Source organism: Lichtheimia ornata, assembly GCF_029851405.1.
Source record: "Lichtheimia ornata isolate CBS 291.66 chromosome Unknown scaffold00053, whole genome shotgun sequence".
Taxonomy (NCBI): domain Eukaryota; kingdom Fungi; phylum Mucoromycota; class Mucoromycetes; order Mucorales; family Lichtheimiaceae; genus Lichtheimia; species Lichtheimia ornata.
The window spans coordinates 59,368-86,887 of record NW_026695373.1 but is presented as its reverse complement, the minus strand read 5'-3'; the positions used below and the strand labels follow the sequence as shown (position 1 = coordinate 86,887).

The 27,520-nt window shown below is 43.5% G+C and overlaps 6 protein-coding genes across 6 annotated transcripts; 4 read left to right on the top strand and 2 right to left on the bottom strand.

Moving 5' to 3' along the window:
* Positions 1–10,067: 10,067 nt before the first annotated feature.
* O0I10_009248 (uncharacterized protein) lies at positions 10,068–12,329 on the top strand (the record flags this gene model as incomplete). Its single annotated transcript, XM_058489243.1, has 7 exons — positions 10,068–10,267; positions 10,433–10,516; positions 10,577–10,832; positions 10,889–10,912; positions 10,963–11,099; positions 11,154–11,254; positions 11,311–12,329. The coding sequence occupies 7 exons, from the start codon at positions 10,068–10,070 to the stop codon at positions 12,327–12,329; spliced, it is 1,821 nt and encodes a 606-aa protein (XP_058339954.1).
* Positions 12,330–12,459: 130 nt separating this feature from the next.
* Positions 12,460–14,384, bottom strand: O0I10_009247 (uncharacterized protein; the record flags this gene model as incomplete). Its single annotated transcript, XM_058489242.1, has 5 exons — positions 12,460–12,856; positions 12,910–13,015; positions 13,065–13,746; positions 13,809–14,054; positions 14,133–14,384. 5 exons carry the CDS (start codon positions 14,382–14,384, stop codon positions 12,460–12,462), a joined length of 1,683 nt encoding a protein of 560 aa, XP_058339953.1.
* Positions 14,385–15,254: 870 nt separating this feature from the next.
* Positions 15,255–17,660, top strand: O0I10_009246 (uncharacterized protein; the record flags this gene model as incomplete). Its single annotated transcript, XM_058489241.1, has 13 exons — positions 15,255–15,283; positions 15,328–15,374; positions 15,437–15,588; positions 15,649–15,904; positions 15,955–16,063; positions 16,149–16,421; positions 16,484–16,680; positions 16,742–16,825; positions 16,886–16,976; positions 17,038–17,170; positions 17,236–17,361; positions 17,417–17,494; positions 17,553–17,660. The coding sequence occupies 13 exons, from the start codon at positions 15,255–15,257 to the stop codon at positions 17,658–17,660; spliced, it is 1,683 nt and encodes a 560-aa protein (XP_058339952.1).
* Positions 17,661–19,940: 2,280 nt separating this feature from the next.
* On the top strand, positions 19,941–21,408 carry O0I10_009245 (uncharacterized protein; the record flags this gene model as incomplete). Its single annotated transcript, XM_058489240.1, has 3 exons — positions 19,941–20,124; positions 20,200–20,595; positions 20,666–21,408. The coding sequence occupies 3 exons, from the start codon at positions 19,941–19,943 to the stop codon at positions 21,406–21,408; spliced, it is 1,323 nt and encodes a 440-aa protein (XP_058339951.1).
* A 288-nt stretch (positions 21,409–21,696) lies between these two features.
* O0I10_009244 (uncharacterized protein) lies at positions 21,697–23,094 on the bottom strand (the record flags this gene model as incomplete). Its single annotated transcript, XM_058489239.1, has 2 exons — positions 21,697–22,572; positions 22,648–23,094. The coding sequence occupies 2 exons, from the start codon at positions 23,092–23,094 to the stop codon at positions 21,697–21,699; spliced, it is 1,323 nt and encodes a 440-aa protein (XP_058339950.1).
* Positions 23,095–25,577: 2,483 nt separating this feature from the next.
* O0I10_009243 (uncharacterized protein) lies at positions 25,578–27,407 on the top strand (the record flags this gene model as incomplete). The annotated part of the gene is made up of 9 exons (XM_058489238.1): positions 25,578–25,677; positions 25,737–25,914; positions 26,024–26,050; positions 26,122–26,252; positions 26,341–26,410; positions 26,518–26,591; positions 26,662–26,719; positions 26,872–26,987; positions 27,049–27,407. 9 exons carry the CDS (start codon positions 25,578–25,580, stop codon positions 27,405–27,407), a joined length of 1,113 nt encoding a protein of 370 aa, XP_058339949.1.
* Positions 27,408–27,520: the final 113 nt, after the last annotated feature.

The following is a 27,520-nucleotide window of genomic DNA, read 5'->3' as shown; positions in this document are numbered from 1 at the left end:
TCGCAATGCACTGTATTCGCTAGCAACCCTTTTCTTAATCCAGTCATCTACAAGAGGAAGATTGAAAAGCATAATCTAACTGCTCCAATGGGGGTAGGATACATCGATAAGGGTAAAAGTCTCTATCCTTGGTCGTGCTTATGAAAAAATGGGCGGATGGATGTGAGTTCCTCTTGATGCATGGAGTTGGATGATGATGGCTTTAGACTTGGTTGACAGGTCACACAAAGGATGAATGATGATAGCTTTCGGTATGGAATAAAGGTGTAAAATACGATAATGGATCCACCTTTGTTCCTCGTTCAGTATGATAGCTTAAACATCGGCAATTGGGTTGGTATGCGAACAGGTTCCTTTTCCGCCGTTGCATGTATCCATATCCTTCCGTTCCATGACCAAAGCAATACAACATCCATATCCATATCCTTATCCATTGGAATGCGTATGTATCAAAGCAAGTTGCTACACGCAAATAAAGCTGCTTCCATACAATGGGCTATCTGCTGTTCACGTGTAAAAGGCTGCGGCGTGCTGTTGCAAGCAAAGAAGACCGGATTGAGACATTGAAGACTTTGTTAATGGCAAATCAGTTGAATAAGCCGTTACGCTCGATCAGGTCGACGAGTGTGCAAGAACGTGTTGTAGAAGAGTGATACGCTGAGTACACACCATGGAGCGTTTATCCAGTCAAAGCCAATGGATCAAGGCAGTTGTAATTTCATGATGATGGGCTGGAAGCAGGACAATCGTTTGCAGGTGTTAGTCGTACTTGAATGGGGCAACAGTTGAGGATGGGAGGAAGAACAAGATGCGGGAGGAGGAAGAGGTGGGCCAAACAGGCGGGACAATTTTGTACAAAATGAACACCTGTACATCAAACCTTGATATTGAGATTCCCCCTCTCGAAATCCTCGAAGTTTTCACGCAAAGGTGCCTTGGGCATTTACGGTTGATCAATTTTATTCATTTAAAAACCACAGGTTTATTGTGAAGATTTAAAAATGCGGGGCGGCCCAAATGTAGGAGAGGTATTGAACTGCGGGAGCATAAGAGCGGACGGCCCGAAAGTACCGCCCGAAGTTGCTCACTTCCAACTTGAAAATTAGCCTGTGATGGTGCTCCGAGCATGTTGGATCAATCCTTTCAATAAAAACCTCACGCCTCATTTGAAAATTTGGAATGGGAGCGTCCAAAGTTTGAAAGACGGAGATATTCGCAGGTCCGCGATTCATTAATTTTCATGTCGTTCTTCCAGTTGCAGCTCAGTCAAATCGGCTCGGATCAAGATACTTGGATGATGGAAATGCTCGGCTAGAGCAGGAGAATCTCATTCACATGCATTGGTTTGGGCGAAAATGGTGAATGGAAGGAATGGGCTATTAGCTCGCTATATATGGACTATTGTGGATAGCCATAAAATATAAATCCATCAATCCTTCCAGTCATGCAAAGTAGCTGCGTTAAGGCACACGAACACGCACCCTCTGCATCTTTTGCTCTGCCAGGGTCCACCTACTTCACAAATGAACAAAGACCACTCTTCATATAGCATCACGCTTACAACATAAAGGTGCCTGTATCTCCAAACTTGACAATGGAACGGGGTTTTATTAGAGCAATGTGCTCGGCTTTGGCCAACAGCACCTGTGAAAGCCGTGCTCCATTTGCTGCAAACAGCCTGAAAAAATATTTTGGTCGTCGTCGTCGAAGAGGTCGACCCCTGATCCAGTCGGCTGGGTGGCGATGATTATAAATCAGATTTTAGCAAGCTTGATCGTGAAACTTTCAACAAGGTGCCGTTGAAGCAAGCCTATTGACATTGTTCTATCAAAGACCCTAATGCTCATTGTAAAGTTCGGAGATACAGGCACCTTTATGTTTGTAAGGGTGATGCATATATGACAAGTGGTCTTTGCTTCAACAGAATCGTTAGACGCCAGAGGAGCCAAAGATGCAGAAGGACTCCTTGTGTAACTCAGCTCAAAAGCTGACCTGGTGACAATGCATGAAAGGTACGCAACCTCACTTTTATGTCATCACATTGTTATTTTACCGTCATTTTATCCAACCATCGTGTTAGACACTGCATGGGAACGATGTTCTCAGCCTCTAGACATTCATTTCCATGACAGCGTGAGCTTGATCCGAGCTGATTTGCTGAGTTACGCTCACACACAAGATTACATCGGTTGAGCCACATCGAGCGTGCTCTATGTCCAGAGTGATGTAATCCCCTCTTTGACCGCAGCTCAGTCAAATCAGCTCGGATCAACCTACTTTAATCATGCAAGTAGAATGTCTAGAGCAGGGGCATCGTTCCGTACGCAGTGGATCTCGCAATGATGATGGTTGGATAAAGGTGGCCGTTAGCTAGCAATACATGCCTTAGAGTTCCTAGATGATCCATAAAGTAATTATACATTGTCCCTTTCATTCATGCAAACGTAGCTGTGTTACACAACACGACCCTCTGCATCTTTTGCTCTGCTAGGGTCCACCTACTTGACAAATGAACAAAGACCACCTTCATACAGGATCACGCTAAAGGTGCCTGTATCTCCAAACTTTACAATGAAACGTGGGTTTTTATTAGAGCAATGCGCTCGGCTTGGCCAACAGCACCTTGTGTGGAAGTTTCGCGTTCAATGTCGCAAACAGCCCAAAAAATATTTTTTGGTCGTCGTCGTCGAAGAGGTCGACTCTGGATCCAGTTTGGCTGGTGGCGACATTGCGAACGGGATTGGCAAGCTTGATCGTGAAACTTTCACCCAAGGTGCTGGCTGCCGAGCACATTGCTCTAATAAAAACCCCACGTTTCATTGTAAAGTTTGGAGATACAGGCGTCTTCATGTTTGTAAGCGTGATGCTATATGAGAAGTGATCTTTGTTTAATGTAAAGTAGTATGACTATAATAAAGCAAAAGATGCAGAGGGCGTGTTTGTGTAACTTGAGTCATTCAGCACAGGCGATGCATGATTCTTGTACACTATTTAGGAATAGTTCAAACACTAGCTAATAACCTAGTCCTCCCATTCACCTTTGTTGTCCAATCCAATGCATACGAACGATTGAGCGCCCATATTCAACAGCCCATCATGCCCATCATTAAACTTTCGATCCGATGAGATTTGACTGAAAATGCCCAAACACAGAAACATCATCCAATATCAGAAGAATCAAATTGGTAAGTTATTTGTAAACTGCCATTAATAGCCCATTCCTTCCATTCACCTTTGTTGTCCAACTCAATGCACACGAACGATTGCGCCCCGTTTCAGCCCGAGCGCTGCCCATCCTTCAACTTTCTTGATTCGACGAGCTAACCTGGTAGTAAGGTAATGGCTGTTGTTGGATCATCATTATCATGTAAAGTGTAAAATGGCACACACCCTTTTGCTATACGTGAGGATCATTTCTTTAATTTACGTGTATCTATTGTCTATCGTGATGATGATGATCATGATGGGTGGATGGGTGTGTGGGGGGTCATTGAGTGGCCTCAGTGTAATAGCAGTAGGGGATAAAAACTTGGGATGGTAGCTCCACGACTTGAGACAACGCTTCTTTTCCCTTTCTCACTCCTCTGCTTTTTCCCCATTCACGACATCCCAATCAAGGTAATGTACTATAAAAGAGGGCTCTTGTTGGCTGTGAGGTATTAATGTAGTTCTGAACGTGCATTGTCAGGGAGTAAGTGTGTCCAAGTGCTGAGGAATGGAGCGTGTTGGGTGATTGGTTGTTGGCATGGCGATATCGTTGCTTCCTCTTGTTCGTTGCTATTCCCGCTCTACGCTTGGTGTCAACAGGTACATTGAGAGTCCAATGTTGCAGCCGAACTGGTTCCATTGACGCGTCAGCTTGTATAGAGGGCAAGTTTGGTTTCAAGACGTTGGCTGGTCTGGCGTTTTGTTTCGGCTCAACAACACTACTACACCATCGTTTTCGGTTTCCAGTAACCACCAACAACGCGTCTTTATGAATATGGAAAAGGCAAGTGCAATGAAACAAACAATGGAAAGGGCGTTTATTGTATATGTGTGCTAATAATGAATTGTATAGGTTTCTTTGGTCAGGCAATGCAACTTGGGGGCATCATCATCATCTCTTTGGGTTCAAGTCCCAACCTGTATCAAGTGGCCGCTGTGTCGCTCTGCACTAGCCAAGTGTGCTGGAAAAGCTCCTTGGAACGTATCCAGGGCTCTATAGGCCTGCGTTGAGTTGAGGATGGGTCTATAACGATGGATTTTTGGAAGAACATGGTCACCGTGTTGAGGTAAAAAGGGGATTTGCAACAGCTTGTGAATGTGTTGAACCAACACGCTCTTCTCGTGATAGGCTCATTCTTTCCCTTGAGGATTTCTTTTCATGATGTGGGAAAATGGTTGGAAGGATTGGGGATCATTCTTTCTTTGGAGAGGATGAATGAGGACAACTATGAGCCTGGCCTTGCGTGATTCGTGCAGTGCTTTCTCAAGAACAAGGGATCGCCCGACGTTGCTCGTGTGGTGGTGATTTGCTTTCTTCCTTAGATAGGATCGTCTAACGGTATACCAAATCGTCATCATTCCCGGTATCTGATGGTCTAACTTGGCTGCTTTTTACTTATAGAGACGACCATTACGATGATTACCACATTCACGACAATGACGATTACGATGATCCCCTCATTCGCAACAATGACAATGATAACGACAGCGATATTCAAAAGGCAGCCTGCAAGACCTCATTCTCCTCAACTTGTGTGTTGGTGTTTTTGATATTTGCGACGATGAGATTGACGCCTGCTGACGACTACGAGCACGAGTACGAATGATGAGGGAGGACGAAGACGAGGATGGCGGCAATGTAGCTAGATGAAATAAAGGATTGTTTATATATTACACGCTTGGACTTTGCTAGCTTGCGGATTACATACTATTGCTTCGAAAGATGGAATACATAATAAAGGTGGTCCAGTTATCGGTCATGCAAGAAGTAGATGGCTTTTATGATACAATAAGGAGGGGCGGGAAGTGGGATGACCTTTGAGAAGTGATAAAGTGAAGTGATCCCTCCATTGAGTTTCAGGATGAGTGACCCCCATCAACATGTACACGCAATTATCTATGTAGCTTATTCCCTTCTTATTGTTGCTGGTGGATGTATAGCATAGATGATGGGATAATAAAAGTGGCTCTGTGATCGGTCTTGTAATAAGGATAAGCACTCTATTTTTCATGTGGATCAAGCGCATGATGATGCATCTCGCAAAGGCTACAACTACTACAGTAACTTAGTGATTTATGTGGGCAGCTGTTCCACTTGGATGATTTTAACAGCATTGTGTCTTAGTTGCAGGATAAAAATAGAGACTTGGTTACATATGAAACAATGCATGGAATGAAACTTGGTAATGATGGCATCGATACCACGACAACATGGATAGATAAGATGAGCACACCATAACAGCATCACTAGGATCGTGAGTTTTCATTTTCAATTTGCGTACTTGATAGTGCGTTACAGTATCAAACATGCAAAGACAAGGATGTATGTTTAATTAATCAAAGAACATGGTTTATTAATGATTACGATATGTACTAGAATAAACAAGTAGCTGTTGGTTTCCTAAAGCCAATGCTAAAGTACTCACAGGGATGACCAACGTGAAGGTCGCTACTCAACCATCCCCAACCTCTACCTGTAGGCACCAATTCCAGGTCGACGAGGCGCTTGTAACCACTTTAAGGTGCCGGGACTTGACGCGCCAAAACCTCGTTTGGAAGAAACCATGCTTGTGTCTTTGAGATAGAAAGTGTAGCATGTTTTTGGTGAGCGAGAGCAAATAGGTGTAAGAATACTTATCTTCCCTCCTAGTTTCCTTCCAATGAATCTTTTAGCATTACCCAAACAAGAGCCACTTGTTGGTATCTTTGGATAGCGGTCTTTTATTAGTGCACCCTGGACACTGCTACCGGTCTGCATTTCGTCCTCGGCCAAACGCCCATACAACACGCCGACACGTAGTGGGCAGCCAGTTTACGAGGAATGGCCAACATCCTTGCTACCTCCGTATCAAGATCTGCTGGGATTCATGGAAGCCTTGTGTGGAAACCGGGCTGGTGAGGGGCGGCAATAATGGTCCATCCCTTGTCCCTATAAACAACATGACAATGTGAGCAAAACAAGTTACAAGAAACGTAAAAAGCAACTTACTTGGGCCAAAGCATCGTAAAAGTGTGAAAAGGACGGAAGAGTTGGGGCAATCAAATGCTGCGGAAAAAGGGCGTTTTTATAAATGAGAAGTGGCGGCTCTCAGAACAATGGTCATGGGTCTGTGTAACCAGCGAACTTCTTTATCCATGATCTTTCTCGTCTTTGTCCCATCGTCCCATTGACACACACACACACACGCACACCACACACATACAGGTGCCCGTATGTACGCGTTTCCTTTCTAAAGGTATAACATGTTGATCTTGTATAGTGATAATGATGGTTGTTAAAGTAAAGGAAAAAGTGCGTGTAAGCGAATGTAGAAATAAATGAATCTTCCCGATAGTTGGGTATCGCAGGAACTTGATGCAGCTATTGGCACAATCCAATTTTAGTTAGGTGCGCGTTCTTCATGAGCAGCTTGTACCGAGATTTCAATATTGGTTGGAGCAATACATGCGCTTACAGTATGCGTCGAGAATCAAAATGATCACGTCCACTTGTTACACCACATATGATCACGCCCACTCGTTACACAAATGCGCAGTACATGAAATCCGGTCAATTGGTAAAAGATGTGGTGCATGTATATTAAAAAATGGAACAACTCTTACGACAACCATGAATTGTTATTGAGATATACAAGGATTGAAACGAAAAGTGCTGGCTCTTTGTATTCTTGTTTTTTGTTATTTGAGTAGTGGCACTCGAAGAAAAATGGGCACTGATTGAAGGGGATACGTAAAAGTCGATAACAAAGAAGCCTTTGTTTACACTTTCATGATAAGAAATATTCCCACCCTTTTCTAATCTACTTTATCCACCCCTCTTCAAATGCGTGGGCATGAATACATGCATCTCTGGATGTGCTGCGCATTAAAGCATATTGTGACAAGAACGATAAATGATCGTGTTGTGTAAGTGAATGACTCTTGACGAGATAAAGTGATAATATTGACAGAAGCACGTAGGCGAAGTTGCTGCAGTCAACCTGTCAAACGCGTCAACAGCACCGATTTGACATGTGACGACGATGTGAGTTGTGAAGTGATTTGTGCGACCTACCATTTTGTCCTGCTGCCTGTGAAACCTCCCCCCTTTCCCAAAGATCCAGGCCTTGTCGCCAAGCAATCCATATCCAATTTCACAGCTACACCATCTTAGCAACAACGGTAACCACGCATTGAACAACGCTTCAGGTCAACAACGCCATGGCATTCCTCAAGATTGTCGTAGGTAGGCATATGTATGCACTCGTCCCACATTATTGTATCAGAGCTCACTCTTTTTAAGCGTTATGATTTAGGCTTTCAATGGATCAAGCATTCGAAAGAGGCATTATTGTTGGGTGCCATTACTATGGGTTTATTATTATCGTTGAAATACAAGCGTCTAATTAAACATGTGTACAATCCTGCCTATCGTCTATCAGCATATGAACAAGGAAGCTTCTTTAACGAATGTAATGCGATAAAAGCAACGAAAAGGTCTCGATACAATGATGTAATGATCCCAATCTCCCTTTTCAACCTTCGAATTTCGATCCTCCCTTCCATTCTAGAAACCAACCACGTGGATCACATAGAATCAGTGGGCACCATTGTGTCATTGTGTCATTGTATCCTTGATTGCTGCCGTCATAAACATCATCATCCATGATTGCAAACTAGTTGCTGTGCGAGCCTTGACTCCAATATCCAATGTCATCGATGGGGCCAAACCGCATTTTGTCAAAGATACAATCCCTCTCATCCACGCCATCCATGCCGTCACCATCCCCAGCCGTATCCACGTGACATGATCCTTCCTTCCTGCTGGTGACGTGCCGAGTAATCAAAGCACCATTCCAGATCACTGCATTTGATTCCATCCATCCATCCATCCATAACCATTTCAATTCCAATAAGAAAGAGCCTCTGTTATCGCTGGTCAACCAGGTGAAGATTTGCTTGTATTTCGGTGCATCTGATAGGTGATATGGCATCATCCATAGGAGTTCGTATCCATCAAAGCAAGTTGCTGCACGTAAATAAAGCTGCTTCTACACAATGGCCATCTGCTGTCCACGTAAAATGGGATGGAAGACAAGTTGCTGCAAGTAAAGAACGCTGTTTGAGACAACAGAGCAAAGGCATTGCTTATAACGACTGCTGGATGAATGTTGTTAGCTTTGGCTGTGGCAGAAGGGTGTGCAAGAGCGTGTATTGTAGTAGAGTGACAAGGTTGTGAACACCATACGAGAGAAAAGACTTGCTAATTGCAACCACTCGAATGAACGCTGTTACGCTTGGTGTTGGTAGAGGAGTGTACAAGAGAAGGTGAAGTGTCAAGAAACGCGTGTGTTGTAGTGGGGTGCAGCACGCCATGAGCTTGTCAATCGGTCAAAGCCCTTTGGATCAAGACAATTGTAACGTTGACATGATGGGTTGAAGGAGGACAATCGTTCACAGGCGGTAGTTGTATACTTGGATGGACCAACAGATGAGAATGGGGGCAACAGTTGAGAATGGGAGGAAGAGGAAAGGTGGAAGAAGTGGAAATTAAAGAGGGCGGACACCTCTTGTATAAATGCATGAACACTGTACATCAAACCTTGATATTGAGATTCCCCCTCTCGAACCTGAAACTTTCACACAATGTGCTCTGCAACATGCTTATCAACATTGTGTTAAAAAAGATCTCATGTTCATTTGAAAATATTGAAAGGGAGGGTATAAATGTAAGAGAGAATGAGAGACTACGAATGAATAATGGGAAATCAAATAGGACTACTTCTCATGAGCTGACGTGTTCGCTGCCGTGAACATTGATCAGGGCATCTTATTACAGAGATAGTCTCTTATTGCATATATGGATGATGATAAGGGCTGAAGGTGTCTGTAGAGATGGATGCTTGTAATGTGATTGCGTAAACGTGTAAGTTTATTGTAAGATCAACATTGTTTCATTGGTAATGTTAAGTCATTCAACGAGGCATCCAAAGTTTAAGAGCGAAGCGAGCTAGCAGTGATAAGATTAAAGTTTTTTGATAGCCAAACCTCCATGTGCAGTTGGAACCATCGATAGGATAGCTCAAAAATAAGTTCTTGATTGATAACGGCTATGCTCAATGTTCACAGTGTGAAAGGCGTTGTCCACTTCCTATGAAAGGATTACGGTCGAGAAGATGCCTGATGTCACCGGTATTGATGATAACATCACAAGATAACTCAGTAGAATAGGTTGACATGCACAAAGGTACATTTCACTGTAAGCAATTTGATTGGCGATCGCATCAAATCCATCATGCGGCAGCTCACGGCAGTATGCTAGAATTCAATGTGCCTGGATGAAGCCATCATGTAGTAGCAACACTCAATGGGACATGCTTGGCAATTGAGTTGGTATCAATTCAAGCCTTCTTCATTCAGCAACTTGAGCGAGCATGATGCTCTCATAAGGGAAAAAGGTAGTCTCTTCAAGAACTTGAGTAGTAGCAAAGGGATTCATTTACCATATCAGGCGGAATGTATTTTCTCTTCACCTGTAACCAAGGCAACAAGGATGTACAAATCAGTATAGTTTATTCAATCAGAAACATGATGACTGTACATCTATTAAAAGTACAAATATAGAATGACCATGTGCTGGTGTGGTCTGCTGTCGGATTGCAGGATGGAAAAAAACACAGAGGAAAGTTTGATCGATGCGCCGCCGCTATTTTCTCCTTGTTCTCGCCGCGTTTCCCCAATATCCAACAAGGCTTTTTCTATACCTTCTTGCGACAATACAACAGCAGCAGAAGTAGGACCGTCAGTCTCTTTTACGTTGTATTCTATTCTTTGCCACCTCCTGGCACGATTGCATTGCTCAAGGGACGACATTGAACAGCATGGATTTCGCCGATCTATCCAAATACGATGACCTGTGCAGCGATATTTTCCTTGACGACCTCTTTTTATGGTTCAAGACGACCAAAATGAACACCACCCATCGCAAACCTAGAATCCATGCGAAGCAGATTCTCGACATTATCCAACGCAAAGTTGTTGAGGAAAGGAAACCCAACGAGGCCGTCCAAGAAGTGTTAGAGTGAGTTGTGGCAGTGGTTGGTATGGGAAAGGGTTGTTCTCCTTGTGTTTCCCCTACGTTGTCGCGTATACAAGTTACACTGACATATCAAGTTTTGGGATGTGGCGAGAGAGCGAGAGAGACACAAGGAGTGTATGTGACCTTTATTAACAATGTCTTTGTTAGGCTGGATTTCTTTAAACAATGCTTTTCCGACAAGGAGAAACAGCGTCAGGAGTTTGCTCAACAAGCCAAACGTTATCTATACATGCAAGTATTATGCACGATACATTATAAGGCATATCATTTACACATATATACATCTAATAGGTATATGCCGAGTGCGGGATATGAAGTGAGCGACACCCAACGATACAAGGTCAAGGGAAGGAGAACCGAAGCATGTTTGATTGCAACCAAGGACTGGCATGTGGGAGACCAAATTAGTTTTTGCACTGGGATGATAGCCACCTTGAAACCAGAGGAAGACGCACACTTGAGGAATCGGGATCAGGATTTCAGCGTCATGTGGTCACAACGTAAAGGATGCACTTGTCTTTTTCTTGGCCCCGCAAGATTCGTCAATGTATGTGATATTGGGTCAGCGCTTGATAACAAATACTAAATGGGATCATCTCATAGCATGATTGTAATGCCAATTGCAGAGTAAGTTTACGCCACACGTTATCATGGAAAAGGTTCTGATGCTTTCATAGTTCATATCGCAAGGCCAAAATGCGGTGACTTTTCAAGTTGTTCGAAAGATTGCCTGCGGAGAAGAGATGACAGCTTTCTATGGAAGCCATTACTTTGGAGTCGATAACATTGAATGTCGATGTGCAACCTGTGAAGAGTACGTGCTTGATAGCCATGCTGTAAGATCATCATTCTAATTGGCTTGCTATAGAAATGGTCGAGGATACTTTTCCCCTCAAGCTCCATCAGAGGATGATCAAGCAAATGGCGTTCGAAGGAGTAGACGCAAGAGAAAGGTCATCAATTATGATGGTAGGTCTTAAGAAAGCAATAGCAATGGAGGTGGTATTTAACGATTGTGCTCATAGACTATATTACTTTTCCACCTCCGGAACCACCGAAGCGTGCACGTCCAAAAAAAGATGCATCATCCACGACTGATGCATCATCCACGACTGAAGCACAACCGCATCCAAAGCATGAAACCAAATCGTTGCCCAAGAAAAGAAATTCAGCCGTGATGAGTATCGATTTTCTCTGCACCGATGAACTCAACAACCAGCAACGCATGAAGTTGGATAAGCCGGTGGATTTATTGTACGATGTGGTGATGGATGCTGATGTGTCGATTCCCAATGAAGAAGAACGTATGGCGGTACGTGTGAGGAATAGGGAGAATTGCCCACCTTCTCCAGCATACGACTCGAGTTCATCACCATCCACAGAAGGTGGATCGTCCAATGAATCAAAAACAGCTGACAACTTACAGCAGCAGAAGCAGCATCATCAGCATTCAGATGACTCAGTATCAACGAATGGCCATGCGACTGAAAAGGATAATGCCACTCGATCAAAAACGGCATCCAAACCTATCAAAGAAGAAGAACGACTAGAATGCGTAGCGTGTGGAAAAAACCTACAGCAAGAGGAGATCTCTGAACAGCTTGGTTGCAACAATCCTGTCACAGCTGAACTTATCACGTGGTCTTGGACTCCTAGTGCCATCTTCACCGATTGGCGACCTCAACGATGTCCAAGATGTGAACGGCATTATTTGATATATAATCATGAATGGCCTGTCAGGAGAATAAGAAAGGTCCGAGAGAAGGAAAGTGGCAATCAAGAAGCAACAGCCGACTCGACGGCGGCAGATTCTACTTCCAATATCCCTAGCAACAACGTCACCGCAACAGCCATCTCCATGACAACAACATCATCATCCCGCAAACCTAAATCTACCAAGAATTTGTCAAAGTCCAAAAAGAGAACTACCGATCCAGCTGTGCAAGCATACGTTGACAAGCTACTTCTCACTGATTGCCCCCTATCACCTTTATCCGAATACGCTGGTGATGAAGACCTCGACGTGGATTTCTTATGTATATAATCATCGCATTTTGTTTCCCATGTACAAACATCCGAATAATAGTTGCTTTTATAATAGACACTAATATATGACGTGTGAGTGTGTGTGTGTGTGTGTGTGTGTGTGTGTGTGTGTGTGTGTATGAATATTCTCAAGTGATGACTGTAGGGCGGTCTCGGCCTGTGTAGTGTTGTAGCTTGGTAATCTCGAGTGCCACGTCAATCAGAGGCTTCAGAGCCTTTTGTGTGTCTTCTGTATATTCACTTGGATCGCTGCTATACTTTTCAACGTACAATCGTACCGTTGCACCTTGAGATCCAGTGCCCGACAACCTTACAACAAAGCGCGATCCATCCTCGAACATGACACGCATACCTTGATGGCTTGCAACGCTGTTGTCTATTGGATCATCATAGGTAAAGTCATCCATTTTGGATACCTTGAAAGGACCAAATTTTTGACCAAGCAGTTGACTGGTACCAGAAAGCCCACGTAGATTTTCAACGAGATCGTTGGCTTTTCTGCTATCCACTTCTTCGTAATCATACCTTTTGATGTTGCTTTAGCAAACAATAAAACCTTGTTTGATTAGCCTGCTTACCTGGAGAAGAAGTTGCGACCATAAATCTTGTAATGATTTTGGAGGATATCATAAATGGATGTACCTGGCTTGGTCTTGTTTACATGGACGACAATGCTGAGCCATGCTATCGTATTGTTTAGTGGATGTTACATAAAATGGTCTATGCAACTTACCTAGAATAGCCCACACACCATCCTTTTCACGAACATGATCCGATCCAGTGCCAAAAGATTCTTCACCACATATCGAGCAGCGACCTGCATCCATAAGGTTGCCAAAGAACTTCCATCCAGTGGGTACTTCAAAGCATTCGACACCTTGCTTTTTCGCAACAAGATCCAACGCTCGAGAAGTGGGCATGCTACGTGCAAGTCCACGAATGCCGCCTTGTTTACGGAAATAGGGGATCGCTTCACAAGCATAATGCGCAATCACGGCAACACTATCGCAAGGTGACACAAATGCGTTCTTGCCAATCACCATATTACGATCACCATCACCATCGGATGCAGCGCCAAAATCAATTTGTTCCTTTTCCACTCGCTCTACCAGCTCATGGGCATAGGTTAAATTGGGATCAGGATGCTCACCACCAAAATCTGGCAACGGCTTTGAACGCATGATGCTTGTTGGTGGGAGACCAAATTCTTGTACAAAGATACGCTCTCCATAGATTCCCGTCACTCCATGCATGCCATCAAACAGCACCTTGAAATTCTTGTTGGATTGTAGGAACGCCTTGATCTCGTCAAAATCAAAGATCTCTTTCATAAGTGCCACATAATCATCAATGCCGTCAATCACTTCGATAACCATGTCACCAACGTTTTGTGTTCCAAGTTCGTCATAAGAGATCTATGTTTTTTTTTTGTGTGCGTGTTAGAGATAGCTTCATAGATGTTGTGCATGCTTATTACCCTTGGGATATCCGCGTATCGAAGTTCATTGATCCCTTTGCTAATTTGGAAGACACGATCGGTCACATTTTCCGGTGCCGGTCCACCATTACGTCCATTGTACTTGATACCAAAGTCCTTATCGGGACCACCGGGATTGTGTGATGCTGTAAGAATGATACCACCTGTTGCTTTCAGTTTGCGAATAAGATGAGAACCGGCTGGTGTAGATAATAGACCATGGCGTGGCACAATTAGCTTGGATACCTAAACACAACATCGATTCCAAGCAAAATCAATACAACAGTATTCCCCATCCATCATCCTTTTAGGCAAGAAACATACCCCTGCAGCTACACTAAACTTGATGATCACTTGCATCACCTCGTCTAGATAATATCGTCCATCACCACCGACAACGAGTGTGGCACCCTTGCCATTGTTTTCCACGGCATGGAGGACCGATTGGATAAAGTTTTCGGTGTAATTTTGTTGCTGGAAGACTTTGACACGCTTTCTCAATCCTGAAGTGCCAGGCTTTTGGTCATCGTATGGCTGTGTTGGTACGGTTTTAATGTCCACCATCGTCAATCCCATAAGAGCCAAAGGGAAGGAATGGAAAGTGAAAAAAGATGAGAGCAAATACACATGCACACAAAAGATAAAACCTGCGTGTGTCATCATCCAACAAATAAATTAAGCATTGTACGGTAAAAATTGACATGATGATGTGTATGTTTGTGTATATGAACCGCGCGCATTTACTGCCCTAGTCAATATTTCCATCATACCACTCCACGTCGCCATCTCATGGATTGCTCAATACATTACATCCTTGCACAAAATGAGTGGATGAAAGGTCTAGTGGATGATGATGATGGCGATAAAAGCGATGGCGACAGGTTTATCATCAGCATCACACCTCTGGATGCGGCGATCGTATTGTTGTTATCTTCGACAAAATGACGTTGAAATAACAAACAACCAAATTCAGGTGGATGCTACGACATCAAATTTGATGGAAGCTTGGTTGCACCCTTATTGAATCTTCTCAATAATGCAACCTTGATAAGGTGAGTAACATGCTGGTGGCATCATCCAGCGTTTTGAAGCTTTTCTCGACATGCTATTCGTGTTATTAGTAGTAGACCCCCAGTCTTGATACAAGAAGCATTGTTGTAGATCACGTCATTATCATGCAACTGATTATCGGAAACAGCAATAAATACACTCGATGTATTAACAACTCGAAATCTCTAGTACCCCTTTCTACATGATCCCCTCATGTGATTTTGTTGTCTATCTCTTGAGCAAACATGGGATTATACGGCAGCTTGCATTAGGTTTGTTGTATGGGTATCCAATTGGAATTGATGCATGACAGCAGCACTTGATCCTGCAACATGGTGGACTTGTGACCTAGTAATTGGATGCTTCAGCCAAGTGATGTTTTCCCGACCAAGTATCATGCAGGTTTCATTCTTACCGCAGCAGCAGTTGAGTGGAACACGAAATTAGCGCGAACGGGGGAATACAGCAGGCGCGCTTCTCCTTCTCGTACAAAGCCAACATTCACCATGAACAAAGGTATCCTCCCACTCACGATTGCATTGGGTGTTACAGTAGTTGCTAATGTCAATGGTCAACAGTGGAATGCCCCATTTGCAGTCAGTTTGTTCCCTCCTCTAGCATCAATGCGCATATCGATTCAGGTTGCTCAACAGCAGCTGTCAACAGCACGTCTACCGAAGGCCCAACCAAGCAAAGCCAACTTAGCTTCTCAAGTCCTGATACCAACAAGGTAAGCATGCTCATATCTTATCGATAATGGTGAAAGCATGGTGAGCTTACTGTTATATAGCCTGTCAAGATGGCCCCCTTATTCAGCAACAAGCGATCAAATGAGTCTGCCACCAAATCCTCGTCAGCAACGAGCATACCCAAGCCAAGCAAGCCAACGCAACCATCATCATCAACAACATCATCATCAAAATCTACCAGCACATCACCACAAATGAAGCGTATGGCATCCGAATCAAGTAGCAGCACCACACCCGAGAATACCAAGAAACAACGAAGGGATCCAAGCAGGGAGGCTATGCCATTGGCTGCCAAAGGTAAGTACAACGAAGGAGGATCATACGATAGGAACTAACAAATATCCTAGTACGTCCTGCGTCATTGAGCGAGTTTGTTGGCCAAGAAGAATTACTGGGAGAGAATGGTGTTTTGCGTACTCTGATGCAATGTGATCGGATACCTTCCATGGTTCTTTGGTAAGTGTGTGTGTGTGTGTGTGCAATTGTGTGTGCGTGCAAAAATAGATCCATTGATCACATTTGCTGTTGCTCGTACATTCAGGGGACCACCTGGTTGTGGCAAAACTACGGTTGCACGTATCATTTCAAAGATGACCAAGTCCCGTTTTGTCGAGTTGAGCGCCACAAGTCATGGTGCAGCGGATGTCAAGAAAGCATTTGAAGGAGCAAAGGGGCATTTGTCACTCACTGGACAAAAGACTATCGTTTTCATTGATGAGATCCACCGATTTACAAAGGCACAACAAGATTTGTTCTTACCCTATGTTGAACAAGGGACTATCCATTTGATTGGTGCTACCACTGAAAACCCAAGGTAAAGTTCATACACTCTCTCATAGTGATGATCACTTACTAACAAGAGAGCGCGGGATCCAGCTTCAAAGTCAATTCAGCTCTTCTTTCTCGGTGTCGAGTCTTTGTGTTACAACGATTGAGTGAGGAGGATTTACAAGAGATCTTATCAAGAGCATTGCAACAATGGCGTCAAGATGAACCACTCCCTCTCACAGAGGAGCAAAAAAAGGAAGAGAAAGAAGCCTTGTCCGTATTAGCAGTGTATAGTGATGGAGATGGTAAGTCTTCCCTCATCGAAAAACAACATGATCATTTATTGAGTACTCGCACTTGTTTTAGCACGCAATGCAATCAATACTCTGGAAGTTGCTTTGAGTGTCTTGCCTTCAAAGGCATCACCCTTAAGTCCTGATATCATCAAAGGTAATGATGGGAGGGGAGGCCACAAATGAAGATGTCCCATAGCTGATATCCTCTTTATAGGTGCCTTTCAAAAATCACATTTGCTTTATGATCGTAACGGAGAACAACATTACAACATTATCAGTGCATTACATAAGAGTGTCCGAGGAAGGTAATGTCTATGGATTGGATATGGATCGATCATGAGATGAACCATTGGATATCCTTCATAGTGATGCGAATGCTGCGCTTTATTGGCTGGGACGAATGCTGGAAGCAGGAGAAGATCCATTGTATGTGGCAAGAAGAATGGTGCGAATGGCAAGCGAAGATATTGGGATGGCGGATAGTGCTGCATTGCCCTTGGTAGGATTCATCACCCTTTGCTCGTCAACAATGGTTTGTGCTGATGTATCTATTGTTCTTCAAAGGCCATGTCAGCGTACCATGCGTGTGAGAAGATTGGAATGCCTGAATGCGACACTATTTTAGCCCATGTTGCTACCTACCTTGCTGAAACCAAAAAGAGTGTACGAACCTATAAGGCATATAATAAGGTAATTCGATGGAAAGAACGCATCACAGGTTTGGGAAACTTACAAGATGTAACAGGTCAAGGAGGTCATTCGACAGCAACCCAATTACCCCGTGCCAATGCATATCCGCAATGCTCCAACAAAATTGATGAAGGTAAAGGGTAGTGGATAGGATCATGGACATTGGTGGTGCTGATTAGCTGGATATATAGAACCTTGGCTATGGCGATGGATACAAGTACAATCCTGATTACGATGAACCTGTCGACCAAACCTATCTCCCTGACGAGCTTAAAGACACCAAGTTTTTGGATGAGTGAATCGATAAGCTACCCAGGTCAACCTTCTTTTGACTCGCATCAACATGTCACGTTGAAGATAATCAAACAAGATCCGGGGTAAAGATGTTTATATAGTATGCACTTGTTGGAGGATGGGCATTATGTAAAAGTCGAATACGATATCAACATGTTGAATAATGATTAAAGGTGTACAGTATAATCTACTTGAGTCTTTTTGCGTCGTCCGAGAGCCTTGTAGGATTGGTATTAGGTGAGGTGGTGGTGGTGGGAGGGTGAAAGCGTCTACTCGGTCTTCAAAGTCTTGCCACTGATGGCACTCTTGCCATGTCGGTAAAGGTAAATGACAAAATCGACGAGGATCAGTAAGCTGATGGGAATGAGCAACCCGATAGCCATCATTGTCAGCAACTTTGTGGCGAGCTCCATCATGGTGTATAAAGAGAAAGTCGACTTGAGGAAGTTGAGACAGCGCAAAGGACTGAGATAGGATAGGTAGGTAAGCTTGGGGTGACTGTGGCGGTGGTGGTGGTGGTGGTGGATCACAGCAGCAGCAGCAGCAGCAGCAAAAGCAATATACATATTTAGAGGTTGATAATGTTAACACATGCACATCCATGCTGTGCAACTTTGGGCAGCAGCATGTTTGATGCCATTGCAGCTAATTAGAATATTTGATGCAAACGAGAATAAAAGCAGATCCAGTGATCTTGACCGTTTCAGCAACTTGTACCTCCTCCCATGACTTTTCCTTATGTGTCTCTCAAGCGTCGTCATGCAGAACTCGGTTAGGTCCGATGCAAAAGGTGTGAATTGAGATTATCACACGACCATGGAGAATAATGGTTATGGTGTTTCAACATGCATTAGACAACGTAGTGCAAATCGTTGCTGGTGCATATGCGTAGTAGTGGTCATCATTCGTATACTTGTCGTCGAGTTGACAGGTTCTCTTTTTTTGGGCCTTGTAAACTCGAAAGCAACAAGGAAAAATGGTGCAATTCTTGGGTAACAATAATCTTGCTCGTGTTTGTTTAGTCAATCGAAATGAGCGCGTGGGTTTAGATAATGCATTTGAATGTCCACATTGCTGGTACTGCTTTTACGACGATTATAAGCTACCGTTGGTTGCTGAAGCGTAGCAATGTAAGGAGAAGACTACTAATGATTCCAAATCATGCACAAAATCATTCCCCGTTGAGATGGGCATACATAAACATGATGCTGGATATAGCAACGCCGAATCTTTTCTCTTTGTTTATCGGTATCGACGACGCCTCATTCGTCTACAGCACCATGATTGAGGGCGAGCATGCTTTGCTATAATAATATCGCCCTCTTGTTGATGCAAAACCCAAGAATGTGGATGTGTGTGGGGATGAGCGCAGATCTCTATGTTACAAATTACAAGTGGAAAAGGCGTATTTGAGACACGTGGGAGTAGAAAGAAAAGAATAATAGAGGTTTAATCCTCAAATGTTTGATTCAAGTCGGTGATCATCGACATTATAGCTATAGGTATTTTATACATGGCATCCTCATGCCATTGGTCAGCTGAAGATGCGTGCTCATTGTAACAATCATAGAACAATGAGGGTGCACATGCGTGTGCTACTGTGCCAATAGTAGGGATACTATTTGCTGCAATGCTGACAATGGATTTGTCAAGGCTCAATAAATGGCATCTGTGTAAAATCTTGGTTGTCTTTCTTTGTGAATGGTGTAACGGATAGGGTATGTGCAGTTGGTTAGAACTTCAATAACGCCATTCAAATACAACTTTTGGGGGGTGACACGGCCGGTGGTAAGGCGGAAAGAACAACAACAAAATACGGCACACTCTCACCAACATGATGGTTTGCTGCATAAAGGTCTAGATTATCAAACGGTGTGCGCCGCAACAACACAATTGCAATACCGGTTCTTTTCACACACACGTATTGCGATTTTAGTATCATTTCTACTTACTCCTTCGCTTTACTTACCCTACTGATATGTTTGTGCAAACAAGCACACATGCACTCACGGTATCACGCAACCACGTGCCATTCCATGTGAGCCATCCAATGATTGTTTGGGTCGCCATTTTTCTCTCCCTCATTGACTGCTCTGGGCGAAATAAAGAAGGCAAGCGTCCGCTCAATTACGTAGTATAGTGCAAAAGCCGTTCATGGGCAGTGTCATGATCTGCAGCAGCCCCATCCGTTTATAGGAGGCATCGAACTCTTTTCATGTTCTTTTGTCCTTTTCTCCCATTTTCCTTTTCTTCTTTTTTCTCTCCTTTTTTCTTTCGTTATTGTCATGGCAAACAATACCGTTGCTGGGACGACTTTTCAGGGCTACATTGAAACCACTCGCGACTCACTTTTAATCTTTGAGGCATGCAAACGAGGACTTTTACCTCGTGTGAATCGTCGTCTTCAAGAAAAGGAGCGGCAACTTGTTCAAAGCGGTGCCGTCTTTTGCTTTGATGAAAACGAGAGCGGTACGTCGTCGTGTTATCTATAGCTTTATTATGCTGATAAGCTTTTTTCTTCTTAACTTGGCGTACTTTAAATAGGCATCAAACGTTGGACTGATGGGCTAGTGTGGAGCCCTTCAAGGATTCTCGGCAACTTTCTTGTATATCGCGAACTTGACAAGCGATGCCCACAAGGCGATGAATTAACTCGAGGTGGCTGTCAGAACATCTCGGAGCGACAAAGAGAGCGAGCCCTTGTTGGATCGTTAACGAATAGCTACCGATTCAAAAAAGATGGCTTGATCAAGAAAAGCATGTCATTGATCGTCGATGGGGTACAACAGCACCTGGTCAGCTATTACAACAAAGATGATGTGTTAAACAATCGGCTGCAGACGCCGTCCCATGTGCCGGCATTAGCGGCTCTTGACATTTCACCAGAGCTACTATTGCACCAAAACTTTCGAATTCCTATTCTTGTCACTGACATGGAAGGTAATAAAACGATCCTTTTCATTTTCATCCTTACGCACAGACATTCATCATCTATTTAATAATCCAGCAGCTGCACCCAAAATGCCACCTCGACTCACACCACCACCTACACCACCAGCACCATCCACGAGTAGTAGCAGAAAAGAAGATGTATTTGAATTGAATATGGAACGTTCTACTCTACGACTTAAACGGCGGTGGATCAAGAGTCAACAACGACGTAACAGTGAATCATCATCATCCACATCATCACGAACCTCGATCATGCGTGCTTCTCCTTCATCAACATTGACGCCTGCACCTGATGGATGTATTTGTGGTCGGAGCAAAGCAGCACAGCAACAGCAGCAGCAACAGCAACAGCAACGTAAAGGCAGCTCGGCATCGTCATCGTCTCTTGGCAACAACCCCACAGCACAACCATCACGGTTACCACCACCTTCAGCAGATCCATTTGCACTTTTGCTTTCACCCTCTCACCATAGCAACACCAATAGCACAGCAACAGCACCAGCACCAGTAGCAACTATGACAACGCCAGCACCAGCACCCGATACGAGTTTGCGTATGCACCAACATCATCATCATCATTCGACATCACACTATGGTAGTGGCACTCCTTTCTTCATGACAGGCTTCAGCGACCGGCAAGACCAGAATCCACACCAACATTTGTTTTCATCCACTTCGTTGCATGCTGTCAACCATTCAGCTGTTCCCATGCTTGGCAATGAGGTCGCCGCGAATGCGTTCATGGCCGATCCAAACTACTTTTTGGGCCTTGGCTGGAACGAATTTGAAATGCAAATGTAGTTTATATATCGTTAGGCCTGTATACCACAATGTGTCTTTTAGTTCACAACTCACCTTCAGCAAACAAAGCAAGCACACACATTATACATACATACGCTGGCAGAGAAAACCCCCCACCCCCAAAAGTCGGCATTTTTGAAGGCACACACACGTAACTCAGTTATAGTGGAGATGGCATGCATTACACCCACACACACACTCTCTCTCACAAGCACACACACACAAAATATAATGTTTGTTTATTGGTTTATTACTAGTATAAGTAGTAGTTGTAGATGGAAAGGAACGTCATAAGAGCACATGATTGTTGCTATTGGTATCGTCGTTTGGATAAGTCATAAAAGTATTATTGGATGGAGTAGTAGGTGGAAGAGGTTGTTGTTGTTGTTGTTGTTGCTGTTGTTGAGAATGACGATGATGATGGGCAAGGATATCTGCTGTAGTGTCTTCTGTTGATGGATGGCTATTGGTGGTGACAGTGGAATCCACGGGTGGTGGTGGTTGATGGTGGTGGTTCTCAATACCTGTTGGCGTGTTATCACATGGGACAATTCCCAGGACATTGGGGTAATAATAAGATGGATACCCTAGATACCCTGCTGCTGTGGATGCTTGGTAGAAAATATTTTGTGACGTAGGTGAGGATGTATGATCATCAAAGAGCGTGGGTGCACCGGAATTAGGAGTACGTGTAGTAGAAGTTGTGGAAAATGGTGTTGTGGATGTTGAAGCTACAGCCGCAACCGCTGCTGCTGCTGCTGCTGCCGTTGCATTGGGATGAGTGATAAAAGGATGGAATCCTCCGTTACGTGCGTATGCTTGTAAAAAGTCTTCTTCTTCCTTATCGTACATAGATGTGCTATCGCGTCTTGCAGGTGAAGTGGATGAGGAATAGGCATAGCTGGTTGGTGATGCTCCATAACCATTCTCTGTAGTGGATGAAAAATCACTATCCTCGTACATGGAAGGTGTACATAAAAAGGATGCATCAAAGCTGTGCCTGGGAGTATTGTTGTTGATGCACTGATTGGGCTTGTGCATCTTATGCTGTTGTGTAAAAACCCCTGGGCTTTGCCCGCCATTTCTACGTGTGATGCAAAAGGGACAATGTCGTACAAATCTTGCCACGAGCTCCTTTGGAATCCAAGAAAACTTTCTTCTCACCTAAATGGGATACATTGAGTCTTGGTGATCGATGATGATGATGCTTACACACACGTGTGGTGGTGGTATACTCACTAAGGCTGATGTTTTATCTCGACCACCATGTTGAGCTTCTCTATGTGCCTGGACAAGGATCGAGTAGATTTGCTCTTTCATTGCTACAGGCTTGCCATCGTGGCACACAAGTCCCACCGTACCAGGCTGCAATTGGAACATCTTTTTGACCCAAAAACGGAATTGTGCTGTGGAGATCGCCGTATTCCTAGGATCCTTAAGCACTTGTTGGATCACTTGGTACCGTTTTTGATCCACCAAGGCCTTGTCTCTCTTCTTGGGACTAAGGTTGTTTAGGTAATCGCTCACAATCTTATCAAATTCTTCAGGTGTCGGTAGCTGATTCTCATCATCAAATGACTCTTCTGGAGGTGTAAGCTGTTGTGGAAAGAACCTACGACCTTCAAACCCATACGCGGCTGCTGCTGCTGCTGTGAACAATGAAGATGATTGCAATGGTGATTTCATTGTCTCTCTCTCTTCTTTTGATAATGTGGGACGCGTGAGGGGAGACAAATGTGGAAAAGAGAAGAAAGAAAGAGTCTACAAATAAAGAGAGGAAGATAAGCACTTAGAACATCGATACGGGCAACAAAGGCGGAAATATCAGAGGAATGGGGTGAATCGGAACTTTGCTTTATGCAAGACGCACGGCCCTTGTGTGTTATTATTATTGTGTTGCTCGCATCAAAAGGGGTCTACCATTCATTCAGCGCAAAGAAGGGGTGTCATTGTCCCGAAAGAAATAATGGGAATCATTCTGATTGCTCTTTGTGTGATGATCAACACCACATGCATCGACGTTAGGAACCTCGTATCTGTTGTTGTTGTTGTTGTTCATGCATCAAGGGTTCACTTTTCAATTTGTACATTTTTGGATCTTCTTTTTTAATTTTCTTTGGTGATCCATTCCACCTCGCACAACCACGCTTATAGTGTTTTCGATTAACATTGATAGATCATCCATGAGAAGTTACCATAGTGCTAATGTTTGATAATCAAGAATACCTAGATCATTAAAGGGCTCTTGCTTTTCGTTATGTATGTCCAATCATTACGTGTATTATTAAGCTGCAAATGAAAAGAAAAACAAAGCTATTGCGGTATGGTGATTGTTAACATGCACTAGCATAACGAATAACGTCATCCTGGCTTATGTCCATCTTGATTGTTTATCCACTAACATCATCGAGAGTCTTAAGGGAGGAGGATGCTGCTCGACATTGACAGCAATCGTGTATCACACATGTGAATCTCGTCCGAGTGCCTTGGTATTTAGCATAGGTGATTCGCTTTGCAACCGAAATCAGCCTATTAGTGTGTGGTTAGCTCCCATCACTCTTAAATGTGCTTCGCAAAACACCGCACTAACAACAAAGGGAAGCTTCTTAGCACAAGGAACCTCGCGATAATGGATCATGAGAATGCTCACATTTTCTTTACGTATCACTGCTTGGATAGGTGACTAACGAAATGAGCATCCAAAGGTAATATCCATGGCGGGTCATTTACTTGGTGATTGACAGCAAAATAGCAGACGTATTATTATTCCGTTGTTTGAAGGACCATGCCAATTGATGGGAAATCATATAAGGGATAGCGTAGTAAACCATGTCACCTCTCACACGAAACATAAAAACAATTGGTATGAAAACTGGCCACTGAATGAACCATTAAAATGATCACAACGCTTCACGTGTCTGCAAAAAATGGGAGCTTCCCCCTCTAAGAATACTTCACACATAGGACAACGCATGCACGTGCAGCTACCAAACTATTTTTAAGAGGCTTCGTGGCCTATGTTTAGAGAACGATAATAGGTGGATGTAATTTTTTATGTGGTGTTGTATACTCAAAAAGATGACCACGCCTAGTTTTCGAATCAGCATTAGTCTATGGATAATGCACTATCACTAAAACGCCTGATACACAATCCAAAAGCTATACGCTCCCCATCCTCATGTATGCATCCATCACTATGGCAATACACAAGAGAGAGGATTCAGCACACGTTATTATCGTGTCTTTCAACACGAGATCCATTCATGAGATTGCTATTCGTAGCCCCTGTGTTGGCGACAATCATGGGATTAGCCCCAGTAATAATAAACGTCGCAGCCACAGTGCACTCTTCTTTCAACAAGGTGTGACCCATAACAACACCCCATAGTAATACCCTCAGTAAGCCATATCCGTGTTACAATTATTATGCAAGCGTGATTCAATTTGAGCCTTACTGCATGCAGCAACGATTGTTGATGATCAACAAGTAAACTTATATAAAGATTTTGGTGAATGGTTGCTGCATGTGGTGATGAAGCTCGATACCATTGATTCTCCCCTAGAAAAGGGGTGACAGTTGGTGTGGCAGTATTTAGTAGTATGTAGGGAATGGCAGCAGTGACAATAGTGCTCAACATCCACACACACAATCCCCCCCAAAGAAAAGATTGGTTGCGGCGAGGAGGGAAGGGGAGGGGAAGAGGAGAAGGGGATAGAAAGGGATATGCATGACAAAGCTGAGTGGATATGTCGTCTTTTCTTGCCATTCTTTCAGTTCTATTACCTCTCCCTGAAATGATGGGAAGATGCATTAGACATGGAAGCACAACATAGGGTTTTGGGGAGACTACTACAACTACTACCACCATATCATTCTACCAAGGAGGTTTATTATTCTTGCAGCGGATCTTGATACAATAATACAACAAGGAAGATGAGATGGTCGAGTAATGGATAAAGAAAGTAGCGTATTGAAAGGGTCAAGGTAACCAACGCATAAAGTTTAATGCCGATGTGTTCATGTTACTTGTTGTTGTTGGGGATGGTTGATTGTTGGTTGTGGTGGTGGTTGCCGAGGAGACAAGGCGTTGCTAAAAATGAATGATCAAATCAGGTAAAAAGATACATTGCTTTTCTTCCCTCTTTATCCTCTCTACCTTTTATTGACAATGCGCATTCGACAAGTATTCCATACAGTCATTCATAAAGGATTATACCAGCCACGTTCCCATCGTAAGAAGCGCGACTACAAAATTGGAGACATCATAGGTCAGCTTGTTCCTTTCCATTTCCACTGCCAAAAGCTTACAAACGAGCTCTCTATACAGGTGTTGGTTCATTCGGCAATGTCAAAACCGCCATTCGTCTGCAAGATCAGCTGCCGGTAGCGATCAAGGTGATTCCCAAAGACAAGGTCAATTACAGCATGGTGTATTCCGAAATGGCAGTTCTTGAAGGGATTGACCACCCAAACGTGCTTCAGTTTTACGATTGGTTTGAATCTCGGTGAGCCTTCTTTGATGACTATCCTTGTTGTACCTTTCATTGTGTGTGACAAGATGAATTGCAATTCATGCGTTGGCAGCTGTTGGCTAACGGGAAATTTGTTACACAGGGAAAAGTTCTATCTGGTCTTTGAGCTGTAAGTGGAGATGACTGAAACGACCCCATTTATGCAACAAAGTTTGACATTTGGTTGTCGATGGATGGTAGAGCGACGGGTGGTGAATTGTTTGATCGACTCTTTGAACGTGGAAAGTTTACCGAAAGGGATGCAATTACAATGATACGGTCGGTATTGAAGGGCCTTGAATACCTACACGCACGAAACGTTGTTCACAGAGGTACGTGTTGTTCATTGTACGCAATATGCATCATGTTGATAACATTCTCTGTATTCCTCTCTTTCTTTCTCTTATATCACGTGTGCAGATCTCAAGCCAGAAAACCTACTTTTCAAGAGCCCTGATTCTGATGCTGAACTCGCCATATGCGATTTTGGGTAATGTGAAACATTGTGTGATGAGCCACACCCCTTTTAACTAAATCACCCCTCTCTCCCCCCATCCATCCATGTTCCTGAATCTCCTAACTCTTTGTTTTCGTTAGTATCGCAAAACTTATCGATTCCGAAGAATCACCCATTTCACGAACGACTGTGTGTGGATCGCCAGGATATGTTGGTAAGCATCAACCATCATTACAACTACTGGTGGTGTGAACATGTGCTAACTAATCCCATTCATCTTCCAGCACCCGAGGTATTACAACGAAAAGATCATGGTGCACCTGTTGACATTTGGGCCGTTGGGTATGTAATGGGATTTAGGGATTGTAAGGAATCAAACTAACCAAGATCGCTGCTGCTGCTGCTATTCATCATTGCTATGTAGCGTCATCACCTATACATTGTAAGTACCCTCGAAGCTATTTCTATAACCATATCACTCATGTATCATTTAGGCTTTGTGGATATCAGCCATTTCAAGGCGAAAGTGGAAAGATGGAACTTGTAAATCAAATCACAAATGCACGTTACGAATTTCATGATCGATATTGGAACACAGTTTCACAGGATGGTAAGTGGTGGTGTCATTGTGATAGAAAGAATGAATGTGGATCTCACTTTACTACTTAAAGCCAAAGATTTTATCACTCGGCTATTGACATTGGATCCAAAACAACGACCCACTGCAAGCGAGGCTTTATGTGACAAATGGCTAATAGGACAAAGTGCAACCAATGTCGACTTATTGCAAACCGTGCGACAAAACTTTTGTCCTCGAAGGACGCTTCGGAGTGCCGTGGAAGCTGTGCGTGTCATGAATCGGTTAAGGATGAGTGCTTCGCTTTCTTCGACATCCACTCTTCTTTGCGTATCATCAGCGATATCCGATCAAGATCTCCCGTTGGATGAAAAGAGCATCGCACCATCACCAGTAACACCAACGACACCCTCAAATTACCTCATTCCCCCAACACCCAATATGCTTCGATAGATTACATATACCCCGCCAAATTCAATAATAATCAAACTCTTTGTTTTATGCATGATGCTCTTTATAAGACAATGAAAAATGGAAAATGTTGATGATAATGATGAATGATGCTG